Raw genomic sequence first — 20283 nt, forward strand, 5'->3', positions numbered from 1 at the left:
GATGCTTTAAAGAAAGCTTTGGAGTTGATCTGAAGAGCTTTGGGTTTTTGCTGAAAAGCATTTGAGGGTTTGATTGAAGAATCTCCTGAAATTTGTAATCGTAGAAATTGAATTTGGCGAAGGTCAGCTTTGATGCCTCTGCCTCTGTTTATAGGAGTCCTGGAGAGCATCCTCGATCTCATCACTAAGCTAGAGCGGGGCTAGACTGGTCATTTGGTCCATGACAATAACTACATTTCGCGGTAGGTGGCCTGCCTCTGCGTTTTTTGGCGCTCATACAGTGTTGCATTGTCATCTTCACGTCGAATGACGCGTCTCTTGGTCATTTAAGCAAATGCGAGATTCTTGGACTTCGTCGCTTACATGGAGGTCTCACTTCGGGAACATATGAGCCCGAGCTCCTAAATGGTTGTCACATGTTGGGCCCGAGCTAGGCTTCGCTGTTGGTGAACCAATATAAAAATTAGATGGCCCCATAACAGGCTTAAGTTTTATTTTAGCCCAAAAAGTGAATAGTGTGTCTGGGGTTAAATGGCCCAAATCAATTTAACTGTCAGTGCACTAGATTTCATAAGAAATCTCAATGGCCGACTTTTTTGAAAGGGAAATGAAAAAACAAGGGAAACTTGATATAGGTTTAATTTTTTGAGCCAATAGTAGGAATAGTCCAATTTATTAAAATAAGTCTAATTCTTAAATCTTATTATTTTATTATCAATAATTATCTCTTCAATGATAAAATTTATTATAAAAATCAAATTTTTTCCTAATTATCTCTTTGGTTCTTTTTTTTTTTTTTTTTGTTCTTTCTTGTTCTTTTTCCGTTTTAAACCCCATTTATAGATTTTATTTTTTATTTTTATAATCACCTATATCACAGGTTAATTATATTTATCTACCTATATGACAGATTCTTTTTTATAATCAAGTAAGATTCATGTGTCTTGCTTGTAGATATATTATGTTTTTTTTCCTACCTTTTAGTTAGGTTTCATATCTTACTTATAGGTATGATATACATTCATATATTTGTTATTTGAGTTAGGATAGAATGATTTGCATATAGATTTATGTCAATATATTATTTTTTTTGTTATATGATATTAATTATATTTTTTTGGGGTTGAAAATGCATAATATTAGAAGATTTGAATTGATTTTTAATATTTTTAGAAAATATAAAATGAGCATTAAAAAAATTAATACATATAATTAGGTAATTGGACTCACTCCTAAAAACCATCTATATTTTTGGACCTAGATCTAAAAGCCAAAAACCCAAATCCAATCCACCTCAACTACCCAACTGTATAGTTTGTAATAATAGTTGAATATCAGAGTGTGCATACCACGATGAACGAACAAATGGATTACAAAACTAGAAATATTATTGATATCAAACACTACAAAATGGCCGAGACAACTACATAAACTCCAAGATGTTGCATTGTGACTAACTTGTTATTCATATTAGATTATAAGTTATATTTATAGAGAACAAAACCAAGAAACCCTAATTCTCATAGGCTATGCTTAAACTAACAAGCAAGTCCAAATAATAAAATAATCACAAAATACTAATATTTTCCTACACAAATAACTGGCACAAGGCCACACGTCGTCTCCCTCATTCCTACTACTTCCTTCATCAACTGCTCACCAAATAAGACCTTCATTAATGGCTACTGGAACTCCACATAACCACCCAAATCTGAGCAAATCCAAAGACCACCTGCGCAAAAAATGACCTGGGTTAACTCCACTTTCCACTGGACGAAGGCAAAAATAAAAAGATAGAATACGACGGGTTTGCTGGTGTATAAAGAAAGAATGACACGATCAATACCCCTTAAAGCAAAAAACTATACCTTGACACAAGGATTGTATTTTGTCAATCCACGGAATTCGTATTTTTGTCACATTTATGTATCAAACATTTAAAACCATTTCTATGAAAACTACCAAATTATACATGTATGCATTTTTGTCCTACTAAATCTGTCCATTGTTAGTACACTAAGGGGACGTTTGTTTGTCCTCACTAAACTTCCTTGGATTGGACTGGCTTAGCTGGGATTGCTAGCCAGTGTTTGATGCGAACATGGACTATCGTTAATGAGACTAAGTCGGACTCGCACCGACTAAGTCTTTCGCTAGGTCGTCTTAGCGGGGATCCCCGATAGGTATGGGATTGCTAATCCCGTCCCCAAATCTGTTTCGTTTGCCCGTTGCATCATCTACATACTGCATCGTCTGCAAGCGTTCTTCTCTGCAACACCGTTTGCCCACCCCCCAGATCGGAAACAAAAGCCTCATCCGCTGCCAAAATCTCAAAATCCAACCACAAAATTAAAACCGAAAAACAATAACAACAACCAAATCCAACCACCAAATTCCAAGTCAACCGCGTGCTAGAAAATTCCGAGATGGCTGTGCAGGCGGAAAAGCCAACACATGTATCAGATTCGAAAATTTTAGAAAGAAAAAAGGATGAGGAAGGTGGAGATTCTTAATGGTGGCAAGAGGGTGAAGATGATGAGATTATTTTTGAAGGATTTGTGATGAGCTTCACACCTGCGTTGTGCAGGAAAATGAGGGAGAAAAGAATAAATGGACGGAGGCAGAAGGAGAAAAGAAGAGATGATTCCAGAGTTATAGTTTTCCAGGAGAAAAAAAGGTTAAAAGGTTGAATAAATAATAAAATATTATTATGTATGCATCAAATAATATAAAATATTACAATATATACATTAAATAATATAAAATATTATAATATATGCATTAAATAATATAATATTATAGTTTGTTTATTATTCAGTTTTATAATCCAACACTGCTCCAAACGCTTCACTAAATTAGTCCAACTTAGTCTAGTCTAAACCAATCCACCTTAATCCCAACCGCTAGTCCAGTCCGAGATAGTCCGATACAACAAACACACCCTAAGGGTAATGAAAAGATTGTAAGGGTTCTAAGTTGTAACGCAATTATTGTTGGTTTGCGGTAGCAACATTATTTGGTAATATCTATCAAAACTAGATAATAGCTTTCCTCCTTAGCCATCGGCCTCTAGCTAGGGCTGGGGGCCGGTGGTAGCTTCTCCTTCTCCTCCTGGACTTCCTCCATTCTTCTCGTCCTCCCTTTCCTCCTATTCCCCTTTCCCATCCCAGATTTCCCTCGCCTCGCCATCCACGCCCTCTGTTTCTTTACGCCATCTTTCCCAACCCAGTCTTCTCAGCCATCCACATTCCTCTCCCTTCCCGTTTATTTCCCCCAACCTTCAGATCCGAATCTTGCCTTCTCAAGATTTTCTTTGTTATGGCGTCTGTGCTCTGGGTGTAGGGGTGGGTCTGCGAATGCAGATGGGTCTTCTCTCCCACCATTTTGACTTAGTTTTGCGCCTCCCCCAGATCCGGGTTATGCCTTGCTCAATGCCTTTTCCCTGCCTCGGGGTATGACGCGTGATCTGGGCTTGGAATTGCGGCTGCTGGGGGGTTGAAGCCACGCTTCGTCACTCTGCTTTGGTGCTGTGGACTTGCTGAAATCCACGCTCGGATTAGAGCGCAATGCCTCTTTGGTGGTGTTGCTTTGGTTTGGGCATGCAAATCTGGCGGTGGCTCTGTTTAGGCTTCTTGTCGGTGGTTGTATCTGGAACCTTTGCCGCCTGCGGTTCGTTGTTGTTGTTCCGCTGGATTTGTGGATGTGGTAGTCGGACCCATCTTGTGCCATGGCACCGCTGTGGTACTTACCTGAGGGTCCTATCCTTCCATCGGGTGGTGTCCATTTTGTGGTTCCCTTCTCGGATTAGTTTATTTTAGCTTAGTTCAGTTTATTTTAGGTTAGTTTAGTTTTAAGCTAGCTTAGTCTAACTCTATTGTCTCGCCTAGTGAGTGCAACGATGGATGTATTTGGTCTTCACCTTGAGCGTTGTATTATGTGGTCTCGTCTACTAACGAGGAATTTATATGGCCTCACTCCTGCGATGACTTTACGTGGCCGCACTATTTGGCGGCGACTGTTTGCAATCACCTATACAAATATGTTATATATCATTTCTGTGACAAGTTTGTAAGGGTGTTGTGGGATGTTCTCATACATGTGGTAGCTGCTTAGGGATTTATTATTCTTGTCTCATTTGCGCAAATTAACCTCCAATTCATTTCTTAGTCACTGGAGGATTGTACCCAATTAACATCTACGTATTGCTCTCAGTTGATTAATGAAATACCAAATATCATTGCTTGTCATAAAAAAAAATTAAAATTAAAAAAAATAAATAAAACTAGAGGTGGAAGTTCAATTGAAAATTCCTAATCAAACCCAAAATTTTCGTTCCGAATCCAAACATTTTTTATTCTGAAAATTTTCTGAAAAAAATGAATGGCAATTGAAATGCACCCAATGTTCTAAAAGACACTAGGCACTAGTCTGACGGCTGACCAAGGAGCAAGGCCTAGTGCCTAGGTATTATGCGGTGCCTAAGTGGACTAGACGGATTTAAATAAATTTATTATATATTGTATAAAGGGTTTTTTTATTAGCACCTCACATAATGTTGAATAAACTCCACATTAAAATTTAATGTTAAATGACTTGTATGCCTTAATATGCAATGGCTATTTCGACCTCATAAGATTATAAAAAATTAAAATAATTCTAAATACACCCCAAATAACACATCCCAATATTATTTATCTTTTTCAACTCTCAAAATCATTCACTCTCCATTGTACGTAGAATAAAACCATAATCAATAAAACTACAAAGACGCTAACTAAAAAAATTATTCATAAGAGAATCTTAATCCAAAACCAAATACACTTCACATTGATAATTGATATTCAATCAATTAATCCCAATTTTTGTCCCCATTTTCATATTCCTACTTGGGCAGGTTCCATCTTTCTGAACCTGATTCCTTTAATCAAATCAATCTTTCATACCAAATCAAGTAACCCCTTAATTAGTCTTATTAGTTGGTTGTTCGGCTCAGAGAAGCAATACAAAGGCCCTCATTTGCAAGTCATGTTTTAAGGATATATGGTTTCCACATATTTTCGAGGAGAGCTCGGAAAGGTTGTCCATTTCTTTTGCATACATATCTTTTAGGTTTCGCAACATTGTCCTGCTTATCCTGGGTTGAAGTCCAAACAAAAAGAAATGGAGGAACTGAAGCACTGGCCTTTCCTTTAAATGTTGTGACCTCAAGTTTTTAATCAAAGCAATGTTACTCTTTAATCAACATTTGGCGTGGCATGGAAGAAGAAGAATAATTGTGGTTGGTTCCTGCCGGAGAAGGGGGAGGGCTAAATTTTTTCTTTTTAAAGATACGAAGAGTGTGGGGTATATGTAGAAAATGTGGGGTGTATGTTAAGGTGTGGGGTGTGAGGGTATTATAGAAAAGTAAGTGGGGTGTATTAAGTTTGTGGGCTGCATTCAACAATACGTGGGGTGTTGATAAAATAAGTCTTGTATAAATAAGTGTCTATTTATACTTAAAAAAACACACACATAATTATATTGGGATATATAAATTGCAAAATAAAATGACATATAAATTATAAAGTATTAGAACATATTGAAAATGTGGGGAACAAGCATATAATGAGTGTTCATTCAAGGATTCAACAAGTCTCGTATATTTTATTAAAAAATTAAAATGCAAAATGAAAGTTATCGATTTTCAGTCTAAGCCAGCGTCGTGACCTAGGTGGGTTTAGGTGGCCTAGGTGGGCTAGATATACGCCTAAGCAGGTCTATGGCACTTTCTTAACTTTTAAACGCCTAGGGACAAATCGGGACGATGACCAGCTGCTTTAAGCCCGCAGCTAGTGCCTAGGCAAGGTCTAGGCACCTCTAGGTAGGGATTTTTAGAATAGTGAATGCACCTATCTGATGGGAAATTCTGCAATTCAGATTCGAAACTTCTCAAACTTATGAAAAAAATATGGATATTCTGATTTCATCATATTAATTGTTATATTTAGATGTGCTTTATTTTGTATTTTGTATTTTGTATGTTTAATCATACTATTATATATTAAAAATGAAGAATGTAACTATTCATACGATTTTATCTTGTCTAATAATCGCTCAACGGGATGATCCACAAAGCCATTATAACTATAAGATATAAGAAGTAGAAAAAAAAAATGATTTTATGTCATACACACACATAACTGACTACAAATGACGCCTATATTGAGAAAACAAAATTAATGGTGGATACGTAAGGGTTTGAACATTTTCAAAGTCTTCCAAAATGTAGGAGATCCGAATTATGTTCCTAAATAAAAGCTATCCCAAAATTTTCAATAATATGAAATTCTGAATTAGATTATATGATTCCAAAACTTTTTTGGATTGGCATTGGAATGTTTGTTTCCAAGGAGATCCGAATTATGTTTCAAAAATTTCAAAATAAAATAATTCTAAAAAAAAATTCGATAATTCAAAATTCCGAAATTGAAACTAATGTTTGATTCTAAAAGTTTTTTGGATTGACACTCGAATGCTTTTTTGTGATCCAATCTGATCAAAAATCACCTATAATCACAACTGAGCAGTAGTAATAAGTATACTCATACTACTTGAAAATAATAATATTTAATAATTGTTCGAAAGCGTAAGCCTTTGTGACCGACTAATTTCCTAGACAAGTGTAATGTGTAATGTGTAATGTGTTCAATTTACTTGCAGACCTGTTTCTCGCATCCATTATATGCTGCTGGTTTTAAAGCAAGTTTGCTATCTTTTTCCAACAGTATTATGGCAAGGAATTTGTATATATGCAACAATAGAGGAATGAAAACCGAGTGAAACACTTTCTTGTAGCATTCATGTCATCATACGAATTGTTCTAGCGTGCGAGCGAACCTTCATGCTCTGAGGTGATCACGTTTCAATCAAGAGGAGACGAAGAAAAGCAAGTACCACTAGAAGAAAAAGGCTCATCTATCACGGTGAAAGCCCGTGATAAATTACAATCCACCACAGACAATATGCCCGTTAGTATTCTAGATGCGATAAAGTCTTAGTTTCTACCACAGGCAATGCCCATTATCAAATGCAATATAACCATAGATTGTACCCGTTGTAAATTGAGATCTAACACCACGTGCTATGTTGTTGTCAATTACTAATTGACCACAGCTAATGCCGTTATAAATTATTTTCCAAAATTTAAAAAAAAATAAAACTATTTAACAAATATATATATATATATATAGGTAGTACAAAATTGCATATTTACTACAATACAATAACTACCTAAAAAATACTTGATAATATTATAAGATAATTTAAAAATACTTGAGTTTCCAAATGAATACATAAACAACGGAAGTCATAAAGTACTATCCATGTAGTGCCTAATGAATACATAAACAACAGAAGTCATAAAGTGAATACATAAACAACAGAAGTCATAAAGTACTATCCATATAGTGCCTAATGAATACATAAACAATAGAAGTCATAAAGTACTATCCATGTAGTGCCAAAGTACCATTTTCTAGTCTAAGTACAAACTAAAATTACTCTCCAACTCCGACGTACTTTGATGACCAAGTAATTGTATTAGATATAGCATCCTCCAGGACACGGAATTCACTTGTAGGGCAGTACAAAGATATATTCTCCACTTTGACAACAGTTACCCAAAATTTCCAACAATTAGGACCAAGCACTGTATGATGAACTTTCACCTCAGGATTTGTTAATTCTATTTCTCCAGTTAAAGACATCGAGACAAATTAAACAAAATCAATTTCATACCTGGGGAGATGATTTGGAAACCTGGTAACTAGAATTGGGAACCTGTTTTACACCATTCTTAGTTCTTTGGAGATCTAACTGCCTCCCTGAGATCTATAAAGCCCCAAAATCTGACCCACAGGCTGTGCATTTTGTAACTGCCTCATCAGGGACCTAATAACAACAGTAACAAAATAAGAAAGAGGGCCAAACAGGCGTTGATAACAAATTTCAATAAGTTCGCAAAATGAATGATAGAGAGTTCATAAGAGATTATGCATTGAAGGAATACATTTGATATTCATGCATGTTTGCACAGAGAAATCAGCTGGCGTTACTTCACAACAAAACACTACCCCTCGTGTAAGTACACTACTCATGCCTATTTGATGAATATGAAATACAGGCCCGTGTCTAAAAGTTCAGGCACATAAGTCAATCTCTGCAGTTTACCACCCTACTCAAAATGAACACATATATAACTGAAACACGAAATGATTAATCCAACCCACCTTTAGTAATTTTCACATAGAACCAAAGCATCACATACATCTCACAAAAGTTTCAATGTTTATAGATCTTAATAATTTCCAACCTGTACAGTTGCAGCAGTCACTGTATCCAAAAGGGTGTTGGCAGTGTAACTATTTAACTGCAATCTAATACGCCTTAGCTCAATATCCATAGAGCTCTTTGACCAAAAGGTGAAGGTAGATGAGTCGGTTTTTTGCATGAGAAGAAAAATAAACATACAAATTACTTTTACCTCAATACATAAATTAAAAGGTCCTTAACGAACTTGATGCTAAAGTAAAATGAACTTACGTCACATGTTGTAGGGGATATGAGAGAAAACATCGTTCGAATACATGTCTGGAGATTGTGAAATGGGTTAAATACACAATATGAGAAAGATTCATATTTGAATCATGCCATGCTCAACAAAGTCAATATAGAGTTGAACTGTTGGGGGGTTTCAGTAAACAGTTTGAAAGCGTGTTTCTATGTTTCATTATTCTTACATGTGTGGAACAAAATTGTTGATTTTCTAGCTTTAAGTTTCAATGTATTTCATATATTCAAATGTACAAGTGATAGGGTATATATGAGAGAAGAGAAGAGGAAGAGGATCAGATATAACAAGCAGCTAACTAGAAGGAAGAAAAGAAGGCTGTCTATCACAGCCAACAAGATCTAACCCACTTCACCCAATCAGTCACCTTCGTTAGATTAAGGAAAAGAGCTTTATCTACTTTACATTAATCAGTCACTTCCCTTAAATTAAGGAAAAGCTGATTTACAACAATATGGCCTTAAGCTTACCCTAGAGATACACCTATGGTAGCTGGCCCTAGAAGCTAACCCTAAACCTATCAGAACACACTTCATTTTTTCAACAAAAATGTTACTAGAGAAATCCTTCTTCTTAACAGAAATCCCAGGAAGAAAGGCAAAAGCCAAGGGGAAAAATTAATACCAGCATTCACAGAATCTAATGTACCTTGCCTATGAAACCTGCTGAACCACCAAGTCTTGCGACTCCAACAACAACATTAGTAGGAGCACCAGCAGGAGCTTTCTTAAAAACAGGTGTTTCACCAAGTGAAACTCCACCAACGGTGGGCACAAAGTCAATTAGCATTTCCCCAAAGCAAACAACCAGGGACTTGTCATCTTATGACCCTCCTTTTTTTATGGGAGGATGCATCTTTAGAATCTTCATGCAAAACCAATTTTTTGTCCAGAGCTGCAGTCACATCATTTAAGCAGTATTAATCAAATTGCAAAGAAGTTCAACAAGCTATGTCTACGCCTCAATGTTGCATATGCAATAGTTCGCCATGGACATATGTGACAGCCCGTCCCGGACTTTTCGTACCGTAGGGGTGAAATGACGATTTTGCCCCTATCATGTTTGTTTCGTTGTGTGGTTGTTTTTGGATTTTGTTTGGCTGGTTTTGGACCACACATACTCTCCCACACCCCCTTACCCTTTTCCATGTCCCGTATCCCTGTCTCTTTCCCTCTCTCTCTCCCATTTCTATCCCTATATGTATGGACACACCCAAAAACCATTGAAACCTTCACAGATCGAGGAAACAAATTACATATTCGTGCTCGTGAGGTCCGTAGGAGTTCAACCATACCCATTTCAGGTAAGGATACCTTCGTTTTCACGTCGAACTCGGGATACCCCGATTTGGTCACTGTTCATGCACACGTTAATTCTTGTGTTTTTGGGAATTTCAAGCTTGTAGGAAGCTTGGTGAGGTCCTTAGGAGGCTCGAGGTGGTTCGTTTGAAGGTTTTGGACGTCGGGATCGTGAGTTACAAGCTTGGCCGGAGTTGGTGGTGTTTTCCCGGCAAGATTCCGTGGGTTTTAGTGCTTGAAAGTGGTATGGATTTGTTCCTCTTGTTGTAAGCTTCATTTTGGTACCAATGTTGTGAAATTTGGTTGAAAAACGAAGAAGATACAAGGTTTTAAAGTTTTCCCGGTTTTCCGGCGTCGGAGTTTGGCCGGAGAAGATGACGGAATATTCCGTCAGTTTGGACGGAATATTCCTAACGGCGTTAACGGCATCAGTTAGATTTAACGGAATATTCCTGACGGCGTTAACTGACGCCGTCAGTGTGCCAGGCATGTGCCTGCGCGTGGGCGGCGTGTGTGGCCGTGCCTTGGCCGGCGCGTGGGGGCGCATGCGGCATCGGAAAATTTTTCTAAAAATATAGGGATGTTCCTGAGGTTGAGTAGATCACGTTGGTGTATTCATACACCCCATTTGAGCATTGTATGAGAAGTTATTTCGTGATGTTGGTTATGTGTTTTAAAATTAACGTTTTTATAGTTGTTTCGCATATAGGTGAGACCTATCCCGAGGACAAGCGCGGTCACTCGAGGCAAGGGGGTTACGACCCTTCTACATACCAGTGAGTGGGCTTTTGGTTTTCCGTATATACCTATATACTTACGTTTTCCCAGAAAGTGAATGGAAACGTTTATACATTTATATGCCATGCATTATGTTTGCCATTTGTTTATGTATTATTAGTAGCATATATATGTTTGTATGTTGGTGCTGCGAGCGCACAGGTAAGTGCCAGGTGAGTATGGTTTATGCTTATGTTCAGTAGTGATTTGAGATACATAGAGAGCTCATAACCTGCACCCCCGGTGTTAGTGCTCCCGCCCAGAGTTGGGCACAGTCCTTCACGTGATGTTCACCTCCCGCACCACACGCTCATCTTGGATCCAAGTTAGGTGCACAGTCCTGTCGTATAGACCACTTTAGGTGGTTCCGACTCGTAGGTGACCCGCGATTATTCGCCAAGCCTTCACGTGATCGTAGCACTTGAGCGTACTTATTATACACCCAGTCCTGTCGTACAGACCACTCTAGGTGGTTCCGACTCGTGTGCAGGTATAGTTAGTGAGTTGGAGATTTGAGCTCTAGGTTCAGCCGTACAGGTCACGTTAGGTGACTCCGACTGACAAATTACATGGCATTGATTTGACATTTCCTGAGCATTTGCATTCTATTTAGAGACCTTTGACATGGCATATTTCCGAGCATGATTTATATATATGTATATATCCTATTTTTCTGGGAAGTATACAGGTTTTACGGCGAGGGGTTAGAACTTTGTTTATGCAATGGTTTTTGAAAAACTTTGTTTTTGCCCACTCACACTTTCTATTTTGTGCCCCTCCAGGTTCTAGTTGGCTAGCACTTTTGGTGGCTCCCCAGAGGATTTCCCGGCATATCTGACAGATTATCACCAGTGTAGGACCACCTTTGGGTGTGTTTTTGTAGCGTTGTTTCTCCCGGACTACATTAGGTCTTCGTGCTCTGAACTTTGTTTTCACACTTACGCTTGCACATGTATGTTCTTACGTTGTGTATAGCTGGTTTTTATTTATTCGTACTTTTATTATTATTTTATTAGCTTTCGCACTGTGCACATGGTTACATCACTTCCACGTGACGACCAGCATGCCCTGATCTCGGTCGGGGTGTGTCAACATACATTTAACGTTAATTAATACGAAAATTTTATCATCGTCTATGCAATTAAGTAAGCTAAAAAACACACAATTGCTCCAACTGGGACTATGTTAGAATCAATTCACCTTCTTTTATCCAATTTTGGTACTAAAACTAAAACTACAGATTAACTGATTCAGAAACTCGAAAATGCATGTTTAGTAAACAAAAATTGTTCGTCTTTACAAAGCATCTGTTACTCGACTAATCCTTTATTGTTTTAATCGTGATTTTTCAAACAGATATCAGATCAACTACCAAACACACGTGCAGTGTAAATCGTAACACACAGTGAATCCATACGAAGCAAGAAACAATATTTTGAATACAATAAGATTCCGAATCACATACTAGAAAGCATATACAGCCAAAACAAGAATTTTTCACTTGAAAGAAGTTAATTTTTAAGAGAGATTCACAAGTGAGTAAACTTTGTAACAGAGATTTGATCAAACACGTAAAGAAAAAGATTGATTGCTGCTAAAGATAGATATAAAATACAGAAACCCAATACAAAGAAATGCCCGAGAATTTAGAAATCATCAATATTTTCTGCAAATCAATGATCTTTCAGCTAAAAAATGTAACTCGAAGAACCCAGATGTGAAACCGCCCAATATAATACTAATGGATTGAAATCACAAAATTTAATCAGGACGTACGTATATGATCAGAAGCACCGTATACAATCAAAACATGGAAGGAAGATTTAACGAACCTGGGGCTAGATTATTAGCCATTGCAGGAATGGAATTATCACCTCTGTAAGCATAAAACACCATCGCCATACCCGTATCGGAACCTGCATTAAACCGCTTCCCATATGGATCCGAACCGAAATCGGATCGACTTTGGTTGTATCCCCCATACCTATCATCTAAATAAGAGCCGCCGGAGCCACCACCATGATCGAATTTCAGATAATTTTCGTATGGATTTTCATATCCAGAACACATACATGAGCATATTGGAACAAGCTTTACCTTACAAAATAAGCCGTGGACTTGGGTGCGCAGTCGACGGAAGGGAGAACGAGTTCGCGAGGAACTCGCCGGGTTTGCAATTAGAGATGGTTTTGTTTCTGATTCCGAAAAGGTGGAATTGGGCTCGGGTTTGCAAAGGTGGAGGCGTTTGGAAATTTCTGAAGAGGAAAGGCAGAGAAGCTGCGAGAGAGAAATGAAAATAAGGAGGGAGAGATTTTGGGCGCTATGCCAAAATTTGGGCAGCCTCCAAATTTTTAATATCCCGCGCTCCTCCAAATGTTTTCAATTACAAAGATAAAATTAAAAACATCCACCACGGGTCAAAGGCGTGGTGAATTTACAAAAGACAATGTGGTAGTTTGAAGTAACTACTACGAGCATATCTGGTGGTAATTATGATATTTAATCACAAATATAAATGTCCGTTACAGATTATTCGCTTTTAACAGGCCAAAATTTGACCGTGGTGGATTAATGTTATCTACCACGAGTTAAACTTTTGGTTAAAAGACATGATGTTTACTCAAATTGTATGAGTAGAATTAAAAGATATAATTAGTCAATATTTATTTTTTTAAAATATTAAATAGAAGATATGTCTTTTGGGTCAACACTATTAAGAAGGATTGTATATCTTCAACTAAAATGAAAGGGCTTGATGAACGAGTGTTTTAATGCCTATAAATACCTATTGTGGCATAATGTTTCACACACAATTTCATAAATTTGTTTCTACATTCCGTGCTCTCTTTTCTCTCCATCACATTCATACAATTTCTTTCTAGTTATTTCTATGGGAATATAATTCGGTTTTGCTAGTCGAATATTTCATACTTTGTTGTATCCTATAAGTGATTTGCCAAGAACCCTTTAGCAAACTCATTCGAGTGTGGGCAAATAACATTTTAAGAAAACGATTCAAGTCGTACTTCAAAGTCATCATTCGAATTATTCTCTATAATTCTATATTTACTCTAACATGGAATGGAATGGACGGAAAAAGAGATTGATGTAGGCCTCAAATATTTCTTCTAGTCGAAAGATTGATCCTCTTAGCCCAAATTCTTGAACTCTTGTGGTCAAATGTCCGTGTAGGTTGATTTGTATGTTTTTGGTGTTCTTGTTTATGTGGTGCAATTGAATGTAAAGGTAAAATATGAAGAACTCGAATATTAACAACACTGAAGTGCAATGAAAAATAGGCTTACATGTAACTACACCCTCTCAAACTTCATTTTGATCTCATTTTGCCTTTGTAAGTCAAAGTCACCACTTTACTTTCTAAAACTCAAAATTCATTCACTTTGACATGTAGACTCTCTTTCCTCACTAAAACATATACGTTGCCTCCTAAAACATATGTGGGGCCCAACACCCTATTAGATTATGTCACATGTGCAATAAATTTGATTATAAATATTTATTATGCGTTAACATTCAACAACAGAGAATATTAAGTGTAAAAATAAATAAATAAATAAAACTAAAGAGATAAAAATATAAAAAAGAAATTGATTAGCCTGGCGCACCTAAATCAAACCCACATTAAAATTAACATATCTAAGGCAATGTGAACCAAATTTTGAGTTTTATAGAAACGACTTTCAAGTTTAGGAGGCAAAATGATATCAAAATTGAGTTCCAGGGGGCAAAGTGAAGCGAATTTTGAGTTTCAGGGAGTAGAGTGGTGATTTTTGAGTTATAAGAAGCAAAATGAAATTAAAATCGAGTTCCATAACCATAGCTAAAATAACCTTGAAAATTACAGATCAGCTAAAAATAAGGCTGAAAATTAAAGGTCCGTAAATTAAAGAACAATGAACAAAAAAACTTGAATAAAATGAAAGTGGAAGTGCTTTAAAAAAAATTAGAATCTAAAGTGCTTGAAGGATGAAGTCTAGTCAATAGATTAGTTCATAAGATAAATAATTAAGAGCTCGTTTAGATGTGATTTTAAAATAACTGAAAGCGCTTTTGGTGAAAATATTTTTGGAACTAATCCTTAGTAAAAATGCAAGTAAATTCTGGAAAAACACTTAAAGTGCTTCCTGAAAGAAGCACATAACTAGTGTTTCTTGCAGAAAGCACTTTAAGTGCTTTTGAAACAAAAAAATATTTTCTCTTTATACGTTTTCAATCATTTTAAAAGCATATCCAAACAGTGAAAATTTAGAAATGGGCATTGGGGAAAAATTGTTTTTTGTACTTTGAATACTAGAATCCAGGCCGGCTTATGAGACCATGTTAAAGTCTCCTCTAAGCCCATCCAATCGCCAACTTCATGAGAATTTGCAGATGAACAAAATAATAGAATGACAATGACAGGAGTGTATGATGAAATATTTTGAAATGTTAATAACAACTTTAATAGTTGTCTACATGAACTTATTACGGTATATATGCATTTGGATCGTTTCGTTTATTTTTATAATATATGGAATGTGATGTTATTGATGCTCTAAGTGCAGAATTTTGATAGAAATTTTCACTTTATATTTTTATAACAGAAGATGTGCGTATGATGATTTTTTTTAAATGCCAAGAACAGTAATATTTATCTAATGAAACTGTGTTTTTCATTTCCCATGAGTGTCTCTACTTGCTTCCTATGTCGGCCAGAAAACTAAAAACAAAAAGGGCAAAAAAGCATGGCTGTTGACCTAAATTTGGAGTCTACCACTCCAACTCAGGGCCGTCTCTGAGATTTTACCAACTCAGGGCCGTCTCTGAGATTTTAGAGGTCATGTGCGAAATTTATAAAAGGGCCACTACTTAAGATAATTTTAAAAAATATATGACAATGTATTGACGCTAGAAAGTAATCACTTAAATCAAAACAAAGTTTAGCACTTAGTGATTGCAAGTTTAAAAATGTCAATAATAATGAGTAAAAAGAGCTACAAACATAACATTCAGTAAATAATAAAAAGCAGTTTAATCTTAAACAACCAAACAAGAAAGAAAAAAACTTCAAAAAAATCTAACTTTAAAGTTTCACTTGAATAAATAACATTATTATATAATAAATTTGAAAAAAAAAAAAAAAACCCTTTTTAAGGTGTTATTATTGCCATTAAAAATATCTCATTATACTCCAAATTTTTATATTTAGAAAGGAAAAAAAACTAAGCTTATAAGGAGTGCATGATGAGATTTAAAGCGCTAACAAAAATAATTTTTAAATATAGAACATTATTACATATAAATATTAGGTGACAAAAATTTTGGAGGTCCCTTCAAATTTGGGGCCATGTGCGACCGCATCTTTTTCTCCTCCTCAACGCCCCCTCAGCTCCAACCACCATGCTGTTTTACACTAAACAAATCAAATTCTTGTTACAGCAACCAAGCAATTAGGCTGCTAACTCAAGACCAATATACCATTAAATATCTTAAGATCTACCTCAAATATGCTACCACCCAGCTACTTGAACCTTGCAGTTCATGACCCAAAATCGGATTCGGACAGTCGCAGTCAAGGTCACACTTGTATTGGAGCCACCGCGTGTGTGAACGACTGTTTCTAGTAAAATTCTTTCACCAAACTCTTACACTGATGCAAACCTTGCTTATTATACAAGTTCCAATTGCCCAACAAAAACAAATTACAGTAGCCTTCCTTTCAGTTAGGCTCGAGAGTTCGAAAATTACAGTAGCCTGAAGGGAACAAAGGGACTAACTAGTAGTAGCCAGTCGGAGATACATATATCAGACAAAAAGTCCTGCAACTATTTTACACCCACAAAACTGCAAACATATATATATATATATATATATATATATATATATATATATCTATATATAATCTATATCCAATCTGCAGGCTCTGGCTAATATGTTACAAGCAATCTCAGCTCTCGTAATTGGGCTGCTTCGGCCAATTAATTTTCAAAGCGCGGCCGGAGTCTTGATTAGTTTCAATTATCTATACCCTTCGCTAGTTCCATTTTCTTATTACCAGCGGCATCATCCTTGCCGATAACAATTTTGAGCAATTTAAACGTCTCGTGAGCCTCTTCTAGCATTTGAACCACACTTCTCATGGAGGGTCTTAGCTCCGGCAACCTAGCCGTGCACAGAACTGCAATTCTTAACACCTTGATAGCCTCTTCCTTGTACACCTCTGGAATAAATGAGTCCACCATACTTAATATGCTCTCTCTACTCTTGAGCATGCTGCTTACCCAGCTCACTATGTCCTTGTTCTCCCCGAACTCTGGCTCTATCGGCCTTTTCCCCGTCACTAGCTCCATTAGTACCACTCCGAAGCTGTACACATCACTCTTCTCGTTCACTTTGTAAGTGTATCCATATTCTGCATATTTAAAAATCACATTAGCCACAACTAATAACAAATTAATGAACTCAAAAGTCCTAAAATATTTCCATGAATGGAGTATTTGACTAACCAGGAGCAATATAGCCGTGTGTTCCGGCAATAACGTGAGTAGAGTCCTTGCCTGCAGTGGCCTGAACAATCTTGGCAAGCCCAAAATCCGCAATTCTAGGCTTCAAAAACTCATCCAATAAAATGTTACTAGACTTGACATCTCTGTGTATCACCAGCCTCTCCAAGCCATGATGTAAATACTCCAACCCTTTGGCTGCTCCCACTGCTATCTCATGCCTTGTCTCCCAATCAAGCTTCATCTTCTGGCATGTATGAAGCCGATCCCACAAGCTTCCATTCGGCATGTACTCATACACCAACAAGCTCGAATCCTCGCTGGTAATGCTGCAGTACAACTTCACCACATTCACATGCCTAATTGAGCTCAACGTCTGCACCTCAGCGTCGAATTCCTTGGACTTCCCACCTCGTTTTGCAAGCATTGGGCTCGTGCTCTTGAACCTTTTCCTGCCACTTGGATTGGTATTCCATATATGTTTTACGGCGAGTTCTTTGCCATTCGCAAGTACAACTCTATAAACATTTCCGGAACCTCCTTTTCCGATAAGATTCTCTTGCTTAATGGAATCAAGAATCTCACCCTCAGTGAAGCTCATCACATGGAAAGACTTCACATCCCAAGATTCCTCCTTTAATGAACGGTCTTCGTCCTTTTCTCCCTTCTTTAAGAACAAGAAGCATGTGAGGGACGCAAGCAGGATTGCTAAACCTACCGAGAAGCAAATAATTAGCGTCCGCACATCCTTGGACATCCCCGATCGAGAAGAACACCGCGGGAATGAGGTTATGTCCGTGCTGCAGAGACCGGAGTTACCAGAAAAGCTACCGTTGTAAGCTGCAATCGACAGAGATTTTGGTATGGCGCCGGTGAGCCTGTTGTGTGATAGGTCAAGAAGGCTTAGCCTTAGAGATCCTAAGCTCTTCGGGATTTCACCAGAAAGTTGATTTCGCGACAAATTCAGAGAGTTCAAGGTTGGAAGAGAGCCTAACGATGATGGGATGTCACCGGAAAGCGAGTTTTCAGCAATGTTTAAGTCACTCAGAAAATCACAGCTTCCTAAAGACTTTGGTATCGAAGCAGAGAACATGTTGCTCTGCAAATACAGAGTCCCCAGACTCTTCAAGTCACCGATAGTCCCCGGGATTTTCCCCGAAAACCTATTGTTGTTCAAAACAATCGACAACAAAGATGTTGCTTTGGAAATCTCATCCGGCAGCTCACCAGATAACTGATTGTAACTGACGAACAACTGCGCAAGCGTCTTCGCGTTACCGATGTCAGAAGTAATCGGGCCTTGGAATTGATTGGAAGTAAGGTCGATGATTTCCGCGTTCGGCAACCCCCAAACTCCAGGAGGAACAACACCGGACAGCGAGTTGATGTTAACTCTGAACCGCTTCAACGTCGAACACTTTGCGTAATTCGCCGGAATTTCGCCGGTAAAGTTGTTCTGGAGCAAGAACAAGCCTCTCATCGTCCCCATCTTGCACATATCCGGCGGAATACTCCCCGTCAGTAGATTCTCAGAGACATCAATGAAATCAGTCTTGGACCAAGAGCCAAGTTTCTGAGGCAGAGGACCGGTCAGCTTGTTCGTGTACAAGGACAGATTGACAAGCTTCTTGAATTCCCCGAACTCGGCAGGTATTTCTCCGGTGAAATTGTTCTCGTAGAATTGGAGGGTAACTGAGTTCTCCAAAAATCTCAGCTCCGACAAATCGCCTTCGAGTCGATTCTCGGAGGCGTCAAAGTTTTCGAGGTTGGTGAGGTTTCTTAGGCCGGAAGGAAGCCTCCCGGTGAGCTTGTTGCCGTAGAGCTCGAGCTGCCAGAGCTTGTTGAGCTTTGTAATCTCGGATGGGATTTCTCCATCCATACTGTTTTGGGATAACTCCAAGTTGATAAGCTCCGTGAGGTTTCCGATTCCTTTAGGAATCGGTCCTCCGAGGCTGCAATTCGCCAAGTAAAGCCAGTTGAGTTTCTTGAGATTCAACAACTCGGTTGGGAATAGGCTTTGATCAAAAGGGTTGTCTCCCAAGCTCAGTCGAATCAAACCCGTCATGTTCGCCAATGATTTCCATGGAAAAGTACCTGAAAATCCGCTGTTGTTGAGATTAAGATGTTCTAACCGGGACAGGGATGATATGTCGGGGAAAGATCCTGAGAACGAGTTGTGGCCCAAGTCCAAGTACTTCAAATTTAAGCAGTTGTTCAAGTCCTCTTTGATTGTCCCGTCCAAGAAGTTGAACCCCAAGGAAAGCGTTTCCAACGATTCGAGCTGGCATATTGCGTCCGCCGCAAGAAACCCGGATAGGTTCTGATTCGAAAGATCGATATCTCGAACGAATCGGTTTTCGTTGCAGGCAATTCCGGTGAAGCTGCAAACGGGATTGGTGGAGTTCCATGAGTTGAATATGTTGTTGGTGTTTGAAACTTGGAACGCGGATTTGAGTGTGAGAAGAATCTGAAGCTCGTCGGCCGCCGCGGCGGAGAGGAGGCAGAGGAGGAGGTAGAGGGGGAGATGAAAATTTCTCTGGTCTGTCGATGACGACATTTTTGTGGGGTTGACGGGAGAGTGGACTTTGGGGAGTGCGGGGATTTTTGAAGAGAGAAGGGTGGAAGTTAGTCTTAAGAGAGTACCATTTTTAACCTATGAGATGAATGAGTGGTTGTAATCATTAACCACTTGTCGATTGTGTTTCAAAGTGTAGTGTCTTTTTAAATTATTAAAAAAAAAAATTTAACTCTCAATCGTCATATATAGTGGTTGCAAACGTGATTTCTCTAACATTTTTTCTTTTTACATAAGACTAAATTAGAAGATGTCACTTAATACTACGGTCTAGTGATATTTCTCTTCATTTGTAAGTGAGAGGATTTAGGTTCAATTCTCTTTAAAGACGAATTTGAACCACATTATTGCTAGCTCATTGTGAAACTAAGCGTACCCTATCTCCTTTGGTTTCCCTTAATGTAGACTAGCATTTGACAATACACTTTATGTGTAAGAACATATTTTTTTTTTTTTAGAAAATGAGAAGGAGAGAGGGAGTGGGAGGTTTTTGGTGTTTTTTTTTTTTGTTTTTTAAATATT

The 20283-nt window shown here is 37.9% G+C and overlaps 1 protein-coding gene across 1 annotated transcript; it reads right to left on the reverse strand.

Moving 5' to 3' along the window:
- Positions 1-16334: 16334 nt before the first annotated feature.
- On the reverse strand, positions 16335-19922 carry LOC137709292 (receptor-like protein kinase 7). The gene is made up of 2 exons (XM_068448381.2): positions 17190-19922; positions 16335-17095 (listed from the first exon to the last, which is right to left on the reverse strand). Exons 1-2 carry the CDS (start codon positions 19741-19743, stop codon positions 16698-16700), a joined length of 2952 nt encoding a protein of 983 aa, XP_068304482.2. The 5' UTR covers positions 19744-19922; the 3' UTR covers positions 16335-16697.
- Between the last annotated feature and the right edge of the window lie 361 nt (positions 19923-20283).

Source organism: Pyrus communis, chromosome 15 (assembly GCF_041283825.1).
Source record: "Pyrus communis isolate YQ-2024b chromosome 15, ASM4128382v1, whole genome shotgun sequence".
In the NCBI taxonomy this organism is placed as follows: Eukaryota; Viridiplantae; Streptophyta; class Magnoliopsida; order Rosales; family Rosaceae; genus Pyrus; species Pyrus communis.

What these genes read in the sequence shown, in the direction of transcription:
- LOC137709292 (XM_068448381.2), bottom strand. Translation starts at nt 19,743, where the DNA reads ATGTCGTCATCGACAGACCAGAGAAATTTTCATCTCCCCCTCTACCTC. An exon ending in ACACGGCTATATTGCTCCTG is followed by an intron (nt 17,096 to 17,189) that starts GTTAGTCAAATA and finishes TTAAATATGCAG; the next exon opens with AATATGGATACACTTACAAA.